Source organism: Elaeis guineensis, chromosome 7 (genome assembly GCF_000442705.2).
Source record: "Elaeis guineensis isolate ETL-2024a chromosome 7, EG11, whole genome shotgun sequence".
NCBI classification, from domain to species: Eukaryota; Viridiplantae; Streptophyta; class Magnoliopsida; order Arecales; family Arecaceae; genus Elaeis; species Elaeis guineensis.
Window position 1 is genome coordinate 86,919,664 of NC_025999.2, and position 20,673 is coordinate 86,940,336.

The 20,673-nt window shown below is 39.0% G+C and overlaps 2 protein-coding genes across 3 annotated transcripts in view; both read right to left on the reverse strand.

The window, feature by feature from the left end:
• Positions 1-4,788: 4,788 nt before the first annotated feature.
• On the reverse strand, positions 4,789-16,069 carry LOC105048697 (BOI-related E3 ubiquitin-protein ligase 1). The gene is made up of 4 exons (XM_010928103.4): positions 15,916-16,069; positions 15,699-15,784; positions 15,291-15,592; positions 4,789-5,450 (listed from the first exon to the last, which is right to left on the reverse strand). Exons 1-4 carry the CDS (start codon positions 16,050-16,052, stop codon positions 4,923-4,925), a joined length of 1,053 nt encoding a protein of 350 aa, XP_010926405.3. The 5' UTR covers positions 16,053-16,069; the 3' UTR covers positions 4,789-4,922.
• Positions 16,070-17,664: 1,595 nt separating this feature from the next.
• The window catches only part of LOC105048698 (uncharacterized), a 93,849-nt gene continuing 90,840 nt past the window's right edge, over positions 17,665-20,673 (reverse strand). For both annotated transcript variants that reach the window (XM_010928104.4, XM_073261391.1), the window contains exons 3-5: positions 18,284-18,387; positions 18,015-18,168; positions 17,665-17,932 (exon numbers count right to left, since the gene is read on the reverse strand). In XM_010928104.4, the coding sequence (XP_010926406.1) occupies positions 17,895-17,932; positions 18,015-18,168; positions 18,284-18,387 (296 nt within the window). In that variant the 3' untranslated portion in view covers positions 17,665-17,894. The remainder of the gene's footprint in view (positions 17,933-18,014; positions 18,169-18,283; positions 18,388-20,673) is intronic.

Here is a 20,673-nt window from a genome sequence, read left to right on the forward strand (position 1 = left end):
TAAATGGGTCGTGCCAAAAAATGTGCTGTGCCTGGCCCACGGGTCATGCCGGGCTAGGCCCTTATGGGCCATGCCGGGCTTGGACCGCAGGTCAAAAAATCCCAGCCCACCCCGGCCCCTCTCTTATGGGCCGTGCCAGGCACAGCATGACATTGTAGCCAATGGGCTGTGTCAGGCATGACCCATCTCGTGTCGGGTCAGGCTGGACTGCCCACGGCTCGGCCTGTTGCCCATCTCTATCAACAGCAAAAAGAAGATTGCTTTTCTTTGGAATCAGAGTGATGTAAGTATATTTCATTGATGTGGCATCATGGAGTGTGAAAAGAAATATTGAATGGCCCGGACAACATCTTCTTTAATCAGATACCAAAATGATTAAAAAAAGATCAAAAAGCCATCTGGACCAGACGCTTTATCAGGATGCATTTTCCAAATAGCCTCCTCAATCTCCTCTTTACAGACCATTCTTGTTAAATAGGCATTTTGGTCAGGAGAGATGGATGAGGTAAGAATGGGAATTTTCATGGGATCAATATTGGATTGCGTGGCTCATCTATTTTGAAAATGATTCACAATCAAATCATGGATTTCAATGAGATTATCAATAACATCTCTATTCTTCGTACATAAAGTAGTAATGCTATTTTTGCGCCTTCTGAGAATAGATCTATAAAAAAAGGCAGTGTTAGCATCCTCTTCTTTGAGCCATGTTACTCTAGATTTTTGTCTCCATAGAATCTCCTGCATAAGAAGATTTTTATGATAAAGTTGAAGATAATTTAAGAGTTGAAAATATTGCTACTTCGAGAGGCCATTATGTTGGGATTCAAGAAGCTGAAGGTGTGAGATATGATCATACAGCTACTGGCCTTTAGCAAATAGATTACCGACAGTGCCCCTTCATTTTATGATAGCCCATCTAGTGCTGCCAAAAAGCAATGACAGTTTGATACCAGGAAAATAATTACCATCACACTTCCAAGCATTACGGACTATCTCATGAAGGCCATCAACTAACAACCATAATATCTCAAATCGGAATGGGATATTCCTTCTATTGAAAGCAATAGTTAGATCCAGTAAGATTGGGCAGTGGTCGGAAGCAAACCTTGCCAAATGATGGATCTTGGAATTAAGAAAAATATCAAGCCAACTATCTAAAGCAAAAGTACGATCAATACATTCCCAAACTTGGGCCAGCCCCAGCATGTTATTGCACCAAGTGAAATTCAGGTTGATATAACCCAGATCCAGAAGGCTAGATGTTCTTAGAAAGGATCTGAATTCTCTAATATCCTGATCAAAGACAAAGGGTTTGCCTCTTTTTTTATCTTCAGAATTTAATATGCAATTAAAGTCCCCAATTAAAAGCAAAGGTAGATCCATAGACAGAATGACCTTAGTCTGGCTTTAAAGAGATCTTCTATAAAGGCCATTAGTACTAGCATACACAATGCCAAGGATTCAATCAGATTTTTGGTCACAGAAAATTATCCCAAAAATTACTTGTCATCAATATGAGTAAAGCTAATAGTTTTTAGATTTTTCTTTTAAGAGACAATGATGCCACCTAAAAGACCTTGATCAGTCGGGATGACATAAAAGAACCCTGTAGGACCCAAGAGTTTAAAGACCCTGGCAGAAGCATGCTCAGATAGCCTAGTTTTAAGAAAACAACAAATGTCGGGATTGTACTAACGAATTAGAATTTGAAATAATTTCTAAAAGAGCTCTCCGCCATCCCCCGACAATTCCAACTAAGGGTTTTCATGAATGATCGGATGAAGATATAGCTAATAGCCCTTTAGCCGCATTAATAGGAAGCATACTAGAACAGTCATGACGGCCTTCAATAGTAGAAACAAGCAAACCATGCAGAGTATCAAAGTGGTCCTAATGAGTATGAGATAAATTACCGTTATTAATAGCCGAAGATGCTTACTGATGAGCTGGGGAACTAGGTTGTTCCATAGAAACACCAGATTGACTTTGTTTAAGAGTTTGAGCAGAGTGAGCCACAACCACTGGTCTCCAAACCTCTTTGTACGTTGTTTGCGGTTTGAGAACCAGTGCAATGGAAGATTGAATCAGCTTATCACATTGAGAGATTGACTCCTCTCGAACAAAGACCATAGACTTAGGAGGGGATTCAGAACTTGATGACTTTCTAAGGTCTAGATTCTTAGTTGGGGATCTCTTTCTTTTTTCCTTATAAGGCTCTTGACCCAATATAGAATGGCTAACGGGCACAATTTCCATTTGTGCATTCTCCTCTACCTCATCAGTATTGTGCATTAGAGAAGAGAATATATTAACTGAGCCTCCTTCTGGAGGATGGACAGAAGCTTTGGGGGCCATAGGAGGAGAATTTTTTACTATTTTCTTTGGTTGGATTCAGTTAGTTGAGGACTGTCCACCAGCGAATACTGGACCAGAGGCAATCTTAGGTTTTTGTGACATCTGAGTCATGATCGGCACCTGGCTGCTCTAATCTAGGGACCATAAACTTGCTTAGCATCATGATTATTTGAACAGCTACAGGATTCCAGGATCTTCCCCAGAAGACCACAGCAATAACAAAGATCCGATAATTCCTCATAAACAAAATGTTGTCAATAAACATTAGTCTTGATCCTGACCTTAGTACCAGGCAGATAGCCTTCTTGACATCAAAGCCCTTTCTGGATGAAGACTCGATCCACTCATCAAGAAAGAGAGGAGAGCCAGCAGCATAAACTATTTTAAAAATTTTATCTTTATCCCAAAGCTCCATTGGCAGATTAGGCAAACAAACTCAGACCCTAACATGACGAATTTTATATCGACTAGGGTTAAATCCAGGACGCCAGCTTTCCAGAGCAAGGAGCTGACCTGCCAAGGACCACATGCCCTTTGCCAAAATTTTGTTTTGAACCTCCTCTGAGGGTAGCTTAAAGAGAACTACACCATCAGAAAGGATGGAGACTTGAAAGTGCCCTTCAATTTCCATCGAAACTTCATTTCTTTTTTATAAAATCCACAGGAAACTCTTTGCCTAAAAACTTATCAACCAGAGCAGATCTCTATCGAGCACAAGCCTGATCAATATCTTCATTAGCAAAGAAAATAACTTACAAGAACCTCTGCTCCAAAGCTTCCACCTGCTCTTCTGTAGTTTTAGAGGTCTCCTATTGAAAGCGTCGGGTCCCTTGGGCCATCTGAGACTAGAAACGAAAAGTCTTAATCGGTCGGGAACCACTACGAGCAGTGGAATGGCCCAATGACGAGCCAAACGACCTTTGTTGTGGACAATCGAGGTTCGGAGAAAGATCAGGAGAGAAAATCCTCTCTAAATCATAGCGATTGGATGGAGATGGACGACAAGAATCCTCTTTAGAAGGCGATGATGAAACCCTAATCGACTCTTTATCTCTCTCTTTCTCACTAATCTTTCTCTCTCTAGATGAACCATTCGCTTCTAAATAAGTTTCTTTGGGAATGTTAATCTCATATAAGAATTTACTTTGTGAAAGCAATTTGATTAAATAAAATGCATATGGCTAGTAAGTACGGTGTAAATAAGTTTACGTCATTGTGAAGGTCACTCAAACATGTATGGGTGCCTAACACCAATGGTAGCATTTTATCAAATTGTTTGTTGTATTATACATGTGATATTCATCGATCATGTCATTGGTTAATTGTGGCACATGTATTGGTTCCTTTGCTCAATAAATTTTATTGTATTCTTGAAAAGAAATTGTCTTGCAGTGGCATGTTGTGCAACTGAGATGGATAGCACAATCTGATGTGATGACCTAATTTCAAATGACTATACAATTTTTGTAGCTAGTTATATACATTATTATTATTATTATTATTATTATTATTATTATTATTATTATTATTATTATTATTATTTAATTAAGCAGTCATATACATTATTAATTTACTTACAAGCATGCATAAAAATTTATGAAGCACAAATGTGCCACATTGTCTGGTTTATCAAGGGTTGCCATGCCCTATTATTTCCAAATTAATTTGGAACATGTATCATGGATATGCGACAATGCTACACAAATGGCAACTTGTATTGATAGCAAAGGAGGAAGTTGTTATAGTACATAGTTGAGCTTTGCGTTAGAAGATGATCACTGGGTTGCATTTAGAGGATGTTGTCAGTAGGAGGGTTCTGGTTGGATAACTAATCAAGTTTCTCAGATTTTGTTGAATTTGTGGCAGATGAGGGGGTGATGTCATCTTGCTCTTTCATCATCTAGCCTGCAAGATTTGTTTTAGGTGGGTGATGGCAAGGAAAACGAGCGGGTGAGAGTCAAGAGGCTTAACATGCCATCTTAAGTCTTGTTATACTTGAGGGATTAGCATTTGCAGATTTGTTCTTGATCAACTAAACATACCTTGATAAAAGCAGCATCATCTTCAGGACAACTGCTTGGCACCAGATGGAATTTTGCGGGTCTCAAAGTTTCAAAAACTGATACTTTACGCTACTAAAGGTGGCACCATGCTCCTTGTCTCTTAGACTACGTAGTTCTTGGGGCCTTATGGGTAACTATAGTAATGACATGCAACAAATCTAGGATCAGGTAAAAGATGCTTCAAATATATATAATTTGGGCCCATGATAATAGGTATGCAAACATATTTTTTTCAATAGAGAATGTCAAACTAAAATGGAAAATCATGGCTTGAAAATCATTGTTGAAAGCCCAATGAAACAAACAGATTATAGGAAAGTTCAACTACAATGGCACTTCTAAAGCACATTACAGTATGACATTAAAATTGAAGAAATGGTACATGTATCGCATATTCATTGAAAGTTCTTTGAGTCTCACAGATATTCACAGCAAGCAGTCAATTATGATTAAGGGTATAGCTAATGGATGAAATGGATTTCCATTGTAACAATATTATCATTACATATAAATCTCCATGCCAATAAACTTTGAGGACTGACACAGAGGGCAGAAACTGAGCTTATTCTCACACTCCTTGCACAAGCAAAGATGTCGGCAGGGCAACAAAAGCATGCATGCTTCATTGACTCTGCATATCTTACAAGCCATCGACTCCTTCAAATTCTTGTTCTCCTTGCACGTAAGCTGAAAATTGATGACCCCACCATTGTAGCAAGAGGCTGTGTCATCTACCTCACTATCACCACACCCTTCTTTGTTGTCCCTCCTCTGGGCATACACCTGATCGAGACTATACTTGAGGTGAGTAATCATATTCTCGTTGTACTTGGCACGATGCTGCATTGCACCAACATCCATGGCTAACTGTTTCATCTGTTCCTCAAGCTCCATGTTCCGCTTATTGATCTCCTCGACTTCTGCTTCTTTTTCTCGTATTTTCCTGTGGATGCTGTCCTCAACATTAGCCAATGTCTGGAATTGTTTTGCCTGAAGCTTCTCCAATATTGATTGCCTCAGACGTTCCACCTATGTTCCATATAAGAAAAATAAGTACTAGTTTCTCCTGTCCACGTTTAAGAACTACCTCTGCAGGAAAACTATTTCTAAGAACAACATATGGTGAAAATTGCGATGATTACTGTACACAGCAGCAGGAAAACGGTATGTCCTTTCAAAATAGCATAAAATTACAGAAAATTCTGTCCCCAACATAAGCAGAAACGGGAACAATAAAAACAACATGTGTTTTTCATCAAATTCTCATCAAGCAAGACTAACAACCCGGTTTAGCATAAGAAAATGAAGGCAAATAATGTCGATGTGCAAGAAAAGGCAAATAATTCACTAAATGCGCTCTAAAAGAAGCTTTAATTATAGAAAATTTATCTCCACCTCAAGTAGAATCAAGAACAATAAAATCAAGGAGTTCTATTCATTACATCCTACTCATGCATCAACAAATGAATTTAGCACAAGAAACTGGACATGAATAACGTCAGCATACAAGAAAAGACCCATATTTCATTAATTTTTCAGAAAACAAATTTTACTCAATGCAGACAACTTGATGGGCTAAGCTGTCCAGGGATTCCAGGTTTAAACATGATATTATGTGTTTGGTGACAAGTTTGGCAGGTTGACCCATTGACCTGCCCAGGTCTCTGATCACAAATTTTTGCAATTCCAACAGCACTTAGGGTTAGTAGGAAAAAGAGAAGGGGCTGGGGGGTGGCGTGGGTTGGGTCATTTAAAGGTAGTTAATGCAGGGAATGTCGGCTAGCTGACCCATGACTATGATGATTATTATTCTGGTTTGGGATGATGAGTTAGGCCCCTTGGAAAAATTGACAAGTTTGTCTGCAAGGCTGTTGAAATCCTCAGGCAGGGCTTGAAGCAACTTGGTGTGGGTAGTATATTGCTGGAAGTTAATTACTTCGTTGATGTTTAAAAAACAAAAGGAAATCAAAAACCTGTTCGCTTGGTTATTAATCTCGGGATCAATTTTGAAATTGTCTCCCATCAGTTGTTCCTCTGATTAAGCATTGTTCCCTTGCCTTGTTTTCTAAACCCTGATGCAGTCCATCCGACCTGTAATGATAGTTGGGTCATGGGCCACAACTTAGATTACAGGTCAACTTTTATTGAGCAAGTCCTTTCTTTGTTTAAGGTGACTAGTATTTGCCTTTTCAATTTGCTATATCTGATTTCCAGGCCTAATAGCTTTCAAACCAGAAGAGAAGAAAAAGAGGAAGAAGTGGAAAAGACAGCATTAATCTACTTCCATTCTCCTTCAATTTGCCAACGTTACCTTAGATCTACCTTCCTCCTCCCTCAATCCATGTTGTCTGGTGGCTGGCACTCTCCAATGCCCAGCAGACATATTCATATGAGATGAAAGGGCTGTAGCCATGAGAGTATCATTGTCACAGCACCAAGGAGCTGGCTGCTGTTTGAGATAGTGGCGGGCATTGCAAGCAGAGCATCACCAAAGCAGATGGCTCTGGAGAAAATGAGGTAATGAATCAATGGAGGGAGTATGAGCAAAAAGATATGGGAGAATGGGAGTTCTCTAGAGTTTATTTTATTTTATTTAACCCAAGAAGGAGTTCGACTGAAACTATTTGACTGGGTTGAGCGAACAAATAGTCTAATTCAACAATTTAGAATGGGTTTTTTAATGTTTTCGAACCAAACCTTGCCCAACCCATTGATTATTGATAGGTGATGCTTTGAATGGGCTGACTTGTTCAACCCAAATGGACACACACACCCACACGCGCACGCGCGCGCACACACACACACCAGCTATATTACCGTCATACTTTGACAAAAAAAGAAAACTAGACTTAGTCTTTAGCATTGACTTAGCAAAACTATCCACAACCATTAAAACAAAATTATGACTAGACAACAAAAAAGACATCCCTGATCCCATTTTAGCCTTTTCAAGTCATGGTAACTTATAATAAATAAATCCACATGTTGTGCCTTACCATTGCAAAGTTGCATGTGTAAAAAGTTGAAATGCTTTTAAGAGTATTGGCCCAAATGTTTTTCATGCAAAACCAACAATAGCCTTTCAAAATGGAAATATGAAATCTGCTTGATCATGGTCTATAATATCTAACTTGTCTAGACACAAAAAAATGATACATTTTGGAGGTCTCCTGCCTCTACATCAAGTGAACACAAAAAGCTATCAAAATTATCCATCAATTTTCCTACCTCTTGGATCAGTTGCATGAGCCACTTATCAAATACGCTTTGTCAGCACTGACTATAAGGAAACAACAAAGGCTCTCAAGATACATCAGATAGTACATGGGAGAGGGCAAACAAGAGAGAGAGAGTGTGTGTGTATCAAGTACGGACCACAATATTTCTTCCTTTTTTTTCTTGAATCATGATGATCAACCTCCAGGAAGAAAGGTAAAACCATTTCTTTATACTCCAGGTTTATCCTTTGTTTTACCTTTGTTTCTCCAACTTCATCCTCTGCCTCTTAATCTTTTCTTTTCCCTTTAGGATTTATGTTCCTCCTTGTTGTTCTTGTTATCCAAAAGCTCTTCTTTGAATTTATATGTGAAGTCAAACATTACAATAAGTTATTACATAATTTTAACTCTAACAACCCACCTAAATACCTAGGCATTTCTTCTACACGGATATCCAGCCAGTTCAACAATAAAATTCGATAGTGCACCATGATAAATGTGACACCCATGGTTTGCCGAACCGCCCTAAACCGTACCGATGGCTAACTGTTGTGGTTCGGATATTCGATTCAGAATGCCCGCAAAAACAGTGCAAGGCAGAAGGAAAGAGAGGAAAAAAGAGAGATAGAAGAGGGAAGGAAAAGAAAGAGAAAGGCCGATGGTGGCCCGTCGAGGTTGTCGGAGGGCCGTCAAGCCTTTGGGTCTTCGCGGCCCTCTGCGAGATACGAGAAGAGAGAGAGATAGAGAGAGGGGGGAAGGGAGGGGATAGGAGGAAGGGGAAGGTAGTAGGGAGGCCGTTTCATCTCTGTTTCAAACAGCAGCGGCCACGGAGTTGCATTCGGTAGCTACGGTGGCCCTCCGATGGCCTCTTCGCCACCTTCCCCTCCCTTTTCTCCCCTCACTTTCTCCTCTCTCTCTTCTCATTTTCTCTTGCGAAAGATCGTGGAGCTCGGGAGGCCTCAGCGGCCCTCCAATGGCCACCGCCGGCCTCCCTTTCCTTCTCTCTCTTCCATCCATAGTTTTTAAAGGCATATGGCGCACTAAGGCGCAAAGGGCTCCTGGAGCTATGGTGCATGGTGGACAGTGATGGCATGCGCCTGAGCAAAGCAAGGTGCACCTTATGCAAAATATGTATTCAGATTTAATAATACTTATAAGATAACTAAAAAACCAATGCGTAGACTGTATATGTAATTGCAACTTGCAAGATATGCAATTTCATGAAAATAATGAAGGTTCAAATGCAAACATAACTCATGAAAGACTAAAAGCCACATAAGAGTTTAAACATCAAACATAAAATTTAAAATAACAAGCACTAAAAGCCCAAAGAAATTCCTCCATCTTCCTTAATCATCCTCATATCCAACAATATCATCATCTTCTTCCTCATATCCCTCCACATCTTCCTCAGTGTCTTCTGAACTTGCCTCTTTTTCATCTATAAGATAAAGATGAACAGAAGACGAGGAGGATGAAGCAAAAGCTCTTGTTGCAGTGGTATTGATTTTCGAAGTTGCCCTAGTAGGGCGATTAAGCTCTGAGTTCCCATAGCTCTAGCTACATCACTCCATGTCAACAAAGAATCATCATCAAACACAAATCCATCATCCAAATCATTTTCATCATCCATCCTTCCTGTGAGCCATTCATTGCTTTCATCAATGTCCTTCAAGGAGATAGGATCAATTTTTTCTTGAATGTTATATCGCCGCCTTAGTGCTCTATTATACTTGATGAACACTAAGTCATTTAGTCGAGCTTGCGCTAGCCTATTCCTTCTTTTGGTATGAAGCTGCAATATTTCATTAAGTCAATAGACAAACATTAGTATGGATTTACATTATATTTAAGTGCAAATCTAAAGATTTGTGGGTTGAAGGACGCACTAACTTACATTTTTAAAAACACTCCAATTGCGCTCACAATCGGATGAGCTACATGTGAGGCTAAGGACCTTGATGGCAAATTTTTGCAAGTTTGGGGTTGAAGACCTATAGATAGCCCACTATCCAATTGGTGCTTTAGTATACCTTTGCCTAATTGCCATAGATATACCAAAGAGACCTTCAGCCCTCTTGTAAATAACCAACTCATTGGAGATCGTATCTTGTTAATTAGTATCAGTATTCATCTTTTCTATGCATTGATACAAGCCCTTCATCACTTCTGCATCTTGCTTAATATTAGGGTTTGAGTAAAAGAACTCAAGATTTCGAAAGTGCCCAGCAGCATGCAGAGGGCGATGGAGTTGGACTTCCCACCTTTGATCAATGATGGTGAAAACCATTTTGTATTTGTCTTCCATATTATTAAAGGTCTTTGCAATTGCTTCCTTTGCTCTGTTCATAGCCTCATAAATATATCCCATGGAAGACTTTATTTCGCTATCAACCAAGCGAAGTATCCGAACTAGAGGGCCAACCAACTTAAGAGCATACACAATGTTATTCCAAAATGAAGGACTAATCACTACTTTGGCAAGTTCTTTACTTGTTTGCTCCTTTAACCATTTACTAGTAGTCCATTCATCTAAAATAAACATCTTTCTCAAGTTACTCTTCTGTTTATGAACACGTGCAAGTGTGAGAAAAGTAGTTGCAAATCTGATTTTTGCGGGCCTTAGCAACTCTCTCTGATTTGTGAACCCCCTCATCATGTTTAAAACTCCCCCATGGTTATATATAAAGCCTGTCAATGCTATTCCTTTTCTCAATGTTCCATGCAAGAGTGGGATTTTAAAAATATCTTCCAACATCAAATCAATACAATGTGCAGCACAAAATGACCAATACAAATGTGGGTACTTCGCTTCCAAGAACTTTCCAATAACAACATTGTTTGAAGTACTATCAGTGACAACTTGGACCACATACTCTGACCCAATTCTTTGGACATATTTGTCAAGCAACTCAAACATTTTCTCTCCGATCTTCGAATATGAAGAAGCATCAACCGATTCTAAAAACATTGTTCCCTCAGGAGAATTCACTAGAAAGTTTATCAAAGCTCTCTCCTTCCTATCTTTCCACCCATCCGCCATGATTGTACATCCAATTTTTGCCCACTCCACTATGAAATCTTTCATCAAGTTCCGAGTGAGTTCCACCTCCTTCTTTAGGTAAGTAATCCTAACTTCATGATAAGTTGGCAGCTTCATGCCAAGTCCATATTGCCCAATAGATTCAATAACAGCAAGAAAACTATCATAATTGATAGCATTGAAAGCTATCCCTACATCATACATCCATCTTGCAACACATCTAACAGCCCTCTCCCTTACTTTTTTATTGTATGCATCATTTATTGTTGTTTGCTTTCCTTTCCAGCCTTTCGATTTTGCACCACTATTTCAGGATCCGGGGTGAAGTATGAATCAATTGGTCCTTTTTGTCTTGGCTTTTTCAATGGAAGATTTACTTGACTACCTTCACTTGAAACACTCTTTTCCCACGGCTATCAACCGCAAATACAATATCATCTTCTTTTAAATCAGCTTGATTGTCAATCTCATCAAAATCCGGCATAAAATTCATCTTTTCCTTCTCTTCCTTATTCTTTAGCATATATTCCCTCAATTCTTCTCTAACATATACAAGCAGTACTATTTCTAAACCCCCCAATTAGGTGCTGTTTAGCTCGAGTTATCCCTCCTTTAGTCACCTTGTTACAATAATTACATGTTATTGAATTTGTATCTTCAGGATTGGCCAAAAAGACATGCTGCCATGCCGGGTCCTTCTTTGTACCTACACTCATTTTAATCCCTATCATGCACAAAAGAAACACAAAGCAGACCAAAAAGAAATCAACATTAAAGCAGCCATTGACAGCAGCAAAACATAGCAAGCATTAATAGCAAAGAAAAGGAAAAAATAGTACTAACAGCAAGCTTCAACAGCAGCAAAATAAAGGCAAACGGAGAGCATAACAGCAGCTAAAGTAGAAGAAAAAAGAGAAAAACAGAGAGCATAACAATAGGAAAAAAAGAAGAAGAGGAGAAAAACAGAGAGCATAACAACAAGAGAAGAAGAAGAAGAAGACAGAGAGCATAACAGGAGGAAAAAAAAAGAAGTAGAAGAGGAGGAGAAAAATAGAGAGCACAATGGCAAGAGGAAGAGAAGAAGAAGAAGCAGAAGAAGAAGACAGAGCATAACAGAAGGGGAAAAGAAGAGGAGGAGGAGGAGAAAAAAGAGAGCATAACAGCAAGAGGACGAGGAGAAGAAGAAGAGAAAGAAGACTAACCTGATCACATGAAGGAGAGGAGGCTGCTGCACTTGGGAGAGAAGGCTATTGCTAGGGTTTTCTCTTCTCTTTTCTCTTTTGTTTTTGGGTTTTCTATGAGAGGAGGCTGCTACACTTGGGAGAGAAGGCCATTGCTAGGGTTTCCTCTTCTCTTTTCTCTTTTGTTTTTGGATTTTCACATGAATATGTTTCCTTACACATGACCCCTTTTTTTCCCATCTTTCCTTATTTCTCCTCTTCTTTTTCCTTTTTTTCCTTCCCTGTGCCTTGCCTCCTTTTTTTTCTCATCTTTCCTTATTTCTCCTCTTCTTTTTCCTTTTTTTCCTTCCCTGTGCCTTGCCTTACTAAGGCCAACGCCATATGAGCCTTGCACCTCGTGCGCCCAGGCGTGCGCCACTATAAAGAGCCTCGCCTAGTACCTGTTAAGGTGTCAAACCTGCGCCTGCTGCGCTTGCGCCATGGCGCGCCTTTTACAACTATGCTCCCACCCTCCTTCCCTCTCTCTTTCTCTCTTCCTCCTTGGTTCATCCCTCGTTTTCACGTCAGTTCGAGCTTGATATAGTCTGATATGGGGGCGTGCTAACTCATATCGCTAAGAAGCCAGCACAGGATTCAGTTCCGAGTTGGCGATCCTTGGTGACACCCTTACTAAATTCCAAGTAACATATAGGTTTAGCAGCCATATACCAAAGTACTTGCAAACTCGCCTAAGTACTCAATGCATTAAAATAACCCTCAACTATAGTATAAAAACCGACAAATATGCCTTTTTCAAGATCCCCCACATATAACATTATCTCATGCATGCAATCATATTTTATAACAAGTTGTTTATCAAGCATCTTGTGCATGAGACTTAATATTGAACTCATAGAACTCTTTTATGTAATCATCCATCTATATATTCCATTCTTTGAGGAAGGAAAAACCTATAAGATGATTTCTCGTAATTAGGGTTGGGTCGGGCTAGACTAGGTCATGTTTCTATGTAGCTCAAGACTGGCCCACAAAATTTTTTGGGCTATGAACTAGGCAAAGGCTTGAAAACCTCTTCTAGAATTAGGTCCAAGCTTGAACTCAAACTCGGCTATAGGCCCAAACAGGCCTAACCTGAATTGAACCTGAGCACGAACCTAACAAAGGGGATCCATCCTAGTCAAGAAATTCGAAGATAGGGTTGGCCTTGATGACAAAGGCAAAAGCCCTTGGGAGGTGTCAAGGCGAGTGACTGTGAAAGGTAGGAGAGGGAGAAAGGGTGAGTGGGAGCAGATGATGGACAAGAAGTGGGAGAGAGCAGGGGAGCAAAGGCAAATAGGACCACCAATGATGAAGTGGGGAATGGGTGGAGCTCAAAAGTAAGGGCATACAAAGAGATCTTGCAATCAAGAGATGAGAGATGGGAGAGAGAGGATAATATAGAAAGAGATCGAGAGATTAGGACAGAGGAAGAGAGGGAAAGGGGTGCGAGAAGAGATTAGGAGATTGAGAGAGGGGAATAGATAAAGTTGAGGGGAGAGAAGATAGGAATAGGCTAGCTTGGGTTGAGCCTAGGTTGGGAAAAGTGTTGACTAGAGCCTAGCCGGAAATTCGATCAATTTTTAGGCCCAAACTCAACCTGAACTTCCTTGGGCAAGGCCCAAATAACCCAGCTTGACCAAAAGTCAACCCAACCCGATAAGCCTCAGGCTGACCCAAGTATATTTCCAACCTCCCCATAATAGACAAAAGGAACTATGTTTTTTCTTAGACATTTTTGTACATTGACATCTCAATTGGTGCTCGTCCCATTTCATGCTACTATTTCTTCACCATACAATAGGCAATATTGATTCCTTCAACTTGGACTTGATTGATTTCACCATTTTAATTTAGCCATGTATTACCTATCAAAATAATCCATCACTTCCATTATCTAATCAAAGGTTATTAATGGAATCAACTCGTCATCGAACTTGGCAACTTCCAATTGCAATGTTTTGTATCATATTACTTACTACCCCATATATGTATCTACTTGTTGGCAATGCCCTTATAAAATGGTCAACCATTGTAAGTTGATCATACCACACTTCTAATCATACAATTGAAGATTATTATTTGGAGAGCAAGACTTTGAATAATTGAAAAGATCTGCTTGAAATCAATGATCCATTTGAGTAATCAGCATATATAGTAGGCTCTGAATATCTTCCACCCTTTTAAGCAGGTTTGAGAGTTTATAATTCCATTAATCTTATGAACAATGTTTGCAATCTTTGTACTTGCCGAACTCATGTTGCCACCTGAAGATAATTAACTATGTTATCTAAACAAACTTCAACCACTTCCTCAACAAGATCTCAAATCACAAAAGACTTGCCGACACTCCTACATATGACCAATGATGATGGGATCCTAGATTGAAGGCATGTGTCCCCTTTTCATCTCACTTCTCCATTGGATGGTCAGTCTTTTGGATTTCCATCAGCAATAACATTAATGTCATTCACAATTAAAAGTGGAATAAAGAACAGAAGTAGGAGAAGCGAGATTGCAATTTGGAAATGGTCTAAATTAAACATTTGGCTACCCCTACAGCAAGTGTAAACATTAAAAAGCCTCACAAAGAGGATTAGCATCTTAAATAGAATGTATAAAACATCTCCCATAGAATGCATCAAACAGATCTAATGATGGTTAGGAGACTGATTTGATGTTTACAGATAAAGCATCGTGGTGGAAGAAGTATTTCCCACATACAAGTCTTTTCAATACCTGTTGAAGGAGAAAGATTTGTCATGCATGTTTGGTACAGAACAAGACCAGAGCCTTATCTTAATCACATTCATTATGGGTTTGGGCCAAGAAGGTTCATTTCCCTTTCGAATTTTCTTTTTGCATGAAGAGCATAGCAATATTCCAAGTTTATAGGATAAACAATACAGATTTGTTTCTTAGTTTTCCTTATTCTGTTGTGGGTTCTATTGCTTCAGACATCACAGTTGCTTCTTGGACTCACGACTCCTATTAGACCACCTTTTGTAAGTAGGCATACAAACAACACAGTGGACAGCACATCCAATAAGCAACAAAGAACATACGTTTTCCTCCATATCTTTACTTGGAAGAAAATAATATGTAATCATAGTAACTGGATAGAGACGATTCAATCAACTTTCTCCCAATTCTCTCAAAAAGAAGCAAGCTTTTCCCTCCTAGTATTCAAAAAAACGGGGGAAGAAGAAGCAAACCTTCTGTCAAACCAGCACAAACAAAACATATAAATTTAACTTAAGAGAGGAAGCCCATCATACCACAACCCAATATCCTTCAGTTTCGGTTTTATCTTCACAAGTGTTAATGAAAAGATAGCACCAGTAAACTGAATAGGAATTTCAGTGTCACAGCTCCCTAGAAGCACACTAACCTCGATCTTGATGAAGCGGTCTATCTCAGCATCCATCCTCTCAATCTCTCGATCAATGTCATCATCAATCATAGGAAGAAGGAGTAGCGACGAATCCCCAGAGGAAGCCGCCACCCTCCGATCATCCAATGACAACCCCAGGCCAGTGGACACCGACCCGGTCTGCAGGAAATCGATGGACGATATCTGCGAGTTCTCCAGGAAGTCCTGCTCCTTGACCTTTTTCCTCCTCGGCTCCCACCAGTTCGATCCCCCATCAGCGGTCGGAACGGAGCCCGGGGCGAGTCCCACCACATGAACGACTACAAAAATAGGATTTTTAAGAAAGAATCAGGCCAGCAGGAATATGTGGATGAATCGAAACCCTTGCAATTTGGGGAAATGGTGGGATCAGGGGAGAGAGATTACAGGAAGGGTGGGATTGATCGGGGAGGCTCGTGGGGCTGAAGAAGGCGATTGGCCCGGTAGCCTGTCCATCGGCGCGCGCAAAGTTCCTGCTTTATTCCACGGATTGGTTATATTTCTTGAGAAAGAGAGAGGGAATGGCGGAATAGAGAGAGAAGAGGGGAGGAAGCGAAATGGGAGAGGAGATAGAGTTTTGGAATTTGGGAGGATTGGATTAGACCTGTAGGGATTGGGTGGCGGCTGAGGCTGAGGTGGCGGCGGCTGCTGGAGTTGATGCTGGTGGGGGAAGAAAGCCATGGCGAGAGAACGCGGAGAGCCCCGGAGGTGGTGGGGGAGGGTCGGGGAAAGGAGCCGCATGGTCCCTGACCGCAAATAGGATGGGTATCTAAATAGGATGGCGAAGGAGCTGTATGGTCCCAGACAGCAAACAGCCGGTGTTTGCGTGCGTGTCGTGCGTGATTGCTGGGCTAAAACGCTGCATTGGTGGGGCCCACGTAATCCAATTTGAGCTGCTGTCATGCATCTGGATGCTTAATTTGTACCCCTCAGATGGAGAAGCCGTGAGGACAATGCTTGATTTGTGTTACATTTTGATGCTTTCATCTAATAATTCTTTTTATCTAGCTTTTATTATAGTAACAACGTTCACAATTGTCCCAAAAAAAAAAAAGAGATTATCCTCACATTTTCCATGCATAAATGATTCTCTAAATTTCTCTCCAGTTATCTAAAGTTTTTCAATATTGTATTACAACATTTCCTGTCAAAATATTTACAACTACTTAAAGAAATTCTTATGAATTACAAGTTAATGTTGCTTCATGCTGCTATAAAGTGTCTTCCTTTTTTTTTTTTTTTTTTGTTATTTTCATTATTTGCTTCTTCAATATTTATTTTAACATGAATGAATATAAAAGTACTTCAAAAATCTAATGTTTTAAAAGATATTAGTCTGAGTTCTTCGTTGGGCTATTGACGAAATGTTCTATTTTTTTGTCTGACTTTGAATGTTTACCGATATCTATATCCCACATATCAAACTTTTGGATGGTTTCAAATCTTTCACACTGCTTTTTCTTTGCGTGCCCCAACGATCTTTGACAGTTGTTGAACTGATTTTATACATATATCTTTAAAAGTGAATCTCAAATAATGGGTATAACTTTATGTAGATGAGTTTCCGACCATACAAAGTACGCGAGCAGTTCCAGTCAATCACACATACAGTAGCTGCGAATATTGAAACTCCTGAGATTTTGATCAGAACTGAACATAGACATCCACCACATAAAAGTCACATCCAATGATTGAGGAGAGAATGCTGCCATGCATAATTCAACTTAATAATTCGTCTTTCAGAAAGGGGTGATGAAGTTGTTAAACAGATGATGCATAATTATTAGACAGGAAGGAACAAAAAATAATAAACAGATACAACAAATACATCAGGTGCATATTTCATCCATTGCTAAGTATAAATAGCTCAAATTTTTAATAAACAATAAATGATTCGAACAACTCAAACCATCTTGGAGTACTTGAACGCTTTTCCTATCACAGCCTTAAAATCTGAAGAATTCCGTTGACAAGAAGATCATAACATGAAATGAATACCCCACCCTCATCAAATATTATTACCAATGTCCAACAGTGGATTCAATCACCAAGCCTCATCCACTATTCGGTGAAAAGATAAATTCACTAATTTACCCCTTCCGAGCTGAGTTGAGTTCAGTACCCGTTAATTATTAATCAATTAAAAATTAAAACAATTGACCCAATAAGGAATCTGTTCGACGGTGCATGCATGGTGTGGGAAATCTAAGACGTTAGAATCCTTCAAATAACAAAACGGAGCATCTGATCGATCACCACGAATATCCTTCACGAAAAAATGGGCAGTTGGAAAGCTACCTTCTATTCCACACATCATTATTGCTTTTTAGGATATCTCCAGTTGAAAGCAGAATTGTATGGTAGAAATACTCCAGGTAAGACCAACTTTTCCAAGTTGTATTAGAGTTTTACACTAGAGATACTCCATATAAAACCAAAAACCATAACATGCCACATGTCCACAACCTGAATTACAAGTTGCTGTGACGAAAGGAGCCATTTCAAACATATTGTCTTGATACAGAAAAGCAGAAAGTCTATTTGAACAGGTGGCAAACGATCCAGAAAGATGTAAAATTGCATTTAGCCTCCACAGCAGGATCCACATGCAGGAAGAGAACCTGAAACTCATAGTTGATAATCACATATTTGGAACTAAAAACCCAAAAAATACTAGATAAACAATAAAAACAGAAGACTTACTATGATCATTTCCTCTGAGATCAGCCAATGTACGTGGCCCACGGGGACCACCACCACCACCACCATATGGACCCCTTCCAGGACCACCTCCAGGGCCACCGTCCCATTTCTTACTAGAGCCTGACCCTTTCTTGTATTCATTTGATTTTTCCATCTGCAAGACACAACCCTCGTTATAGACATCACCAATTTCTGGATGAAAATTCAGTCCGAGAGGATGGTCCATTTAATGACTCCAAAAAGAGAAGAACCATGAACCAAGCACATACCGAGAACATTGTCATAAAGAACACACTGATGAAATTCACAATGGCCCAGAAGAAATCTGATATTATGCTTAACCTCCAAACAGTCCGCTTTTGTTTCACAACACCTGTAGTACACGTGCAAAACAATCTGAGGCTATATATAACAATGACCAGCAATGAATATCTCAAAGGCTTTTGATATCATCATCAATGTTTCAAAAAAAATACTACACACTCCAAGAGGCTAACATCTACCCATTGATAAATTTTTTACACTGATCATAAAAAAAATATCATTCCAGAAGATAGCTTGCAGTTTAACATAATGGTTACAGAAAAAGTGATGTTATATGACCATGCAAAATAATTACTTACTGCCAAAAGTGTCTAGTTCAATAGAATTGTCTATAAAAAACAAAAGAAAAAAGCCTCCATGTAATATTATAACGGGCTCAACAACATGGGTTGAATTAACTAAATGCAAGTCCTGAAAAGAAAATTGAAATCAAGAGGCAATTCACCATATGCAAACATTGGTTTTCAATTGATAAGGATACAAACACTCAATTCTTACGAATTATGGTTGTCAAATAGCCTCGGCGACTTTGGGTGATCCTATAGCCTAGGCAGTTATCTAGGCATCTAGGTGATTGCCCAGGTATGGACTTAGTACAAATACACTCAATCATTCTATGATCAAGTACTTCATTTTCACAATTAGATTTTTAAACATACCTTAAATTGTATCGTTGTAAACATAACCAAGTCAGTCCCTCTCAAAATATACTATAATTTGATAACCTTTTACTCAATAAATTATTAATCTACTAGAAATAATACCATGTATTATAGCTGTTTAGCCCAACAGGTGGAGTTTGGCAAGCTTCCTTAGTCATCCGTCTTGCTAGAGATTGGAGTTAAAGGTTGCAATTGTTGAATGAAAGGTATTTTTGTGGTTACTTTAATTTATTATTTTAACATTATAATTTTCCTTGAGGTTTAGTCCAAAGTTTCTCGTTCCCTCATCAATATATATGTGCCATACAAGAAAAAGATTGCAAGAAAATACTTTATATGGTGCATATTTTTGTATAATATAAAGATACAGATATCCATGAATCTAGTTATATATACACAAATATGTATATAGGTGCATGATTTTTTTATTGTTAACTTATACTTCATTCATATATACAAATTATGATTAAATATGTTCATATGCATTCATATATAGTACATAGTCACACATATATGTATCAATAATGTAGATAGAGTTGTATTTATATAAGCAAACTAATTCATTTAAGTTTACAGATTGAACCAGTACAATGTGTGCACAGATCTCACAAACCTATTCAACACTGATATTCATGCAAACTAAACCATCTTTAATTTATAAAGAATGTACGTGTGTAACATAGCAAAGATCATATATACTGAAATGCAAAGGTAATTTTTCCCATGAAAAACTCAGTTCCCATGCTGTGGTCACATTCTAGGTGGGCCAAAACTGAAATATGTTAGGTCTAACTATGTTGGCAGGAGGGTGACAACTAGTGCAGTTGATGAAGTCTTTGGCAGTTGGTACCAAGGATGTGAGTTCAAATCCTGTCCTCATCCTGATTTCAGCTAAGATTACTCCTTTCCTAGTTCTTCTTTGAAAAATGAACAAAAAACTGAAGTACTCCTTACTCAAAAGCCTTATTAGATGCCTCATCTCTGCATGACCAGCCAATCCAAGAGATCAAGTGTGGTTTATTTATTGTCTACATCACCGGTTTTTTATAGATTGATCACCCAGAGCTAGTACTCCACTAAACTGATGACAATTTAACTTACCTAAAAGAGCCACAAACCAGACTAACCCATGTCATCCTATACAGAAACCTAGAGGAAAATCAGACCCATGTATAAAGCTAAAAGCAAAACAGATCCATCAATGAAGATGAGATTTGGTCGAGGTTAGACAACAAATTTGTTCTATTCTGAACGAGAAGGACTGACTTATAAAATCAAATGTGAGGGATTTTGGTTGTCGTCTACATGATATGCATCATTTACTTACTTTCACCATTCAAAGGTGGATAGCTTGCCCTGGGAGCTTCTCTCAACCAAGACAACTATTCCAAGACATCAAAATGACCCAAGATAAAGCCACCACCATGGGACCCGAATGCACATTAGATTATATTTTGGCAACTTTGGGCTTCAGAGAAATTTAGAGGAAGCTAGCTTTTTGACATTGGCTTGGCAACCCTAGAGCTTAAATTTATAAATTATTTAGAGTTACGTATGCTAAATTGTCATCCTTAAAATGATGTAAAATATGGTCATTAATTCTTTTATGCTAGAAAATATATACATATACATACATACACACATTATGTATATACACACACATGCATATGTTC

Excerpts from the sequence above, each read along its gene's own strand:
- LOC105048697 (XM_010928103.4), bottom strand. The coding sequence starts at position 16,052 with ATGCGGCTCCTTTCCCCGACCCTCCCCCACCACCTCCGGGGCTCTCCG. Across the intron at positions 15,785-15,915 it reads CCGCCACCCAATCCCTACAG|GAACTTTGCGCGCGCCGATG; the intron begins GTCTAATCCAAT and ends GGAATAAAGCAG. Across the intron at positions 15,593-15,698 it reads CGATCAATCCCACCCTTCCT|TCGTTCATGTGGTGGGACTC; the intron begins GTAATCTCTCTC and ends CTATTTTTGTAG.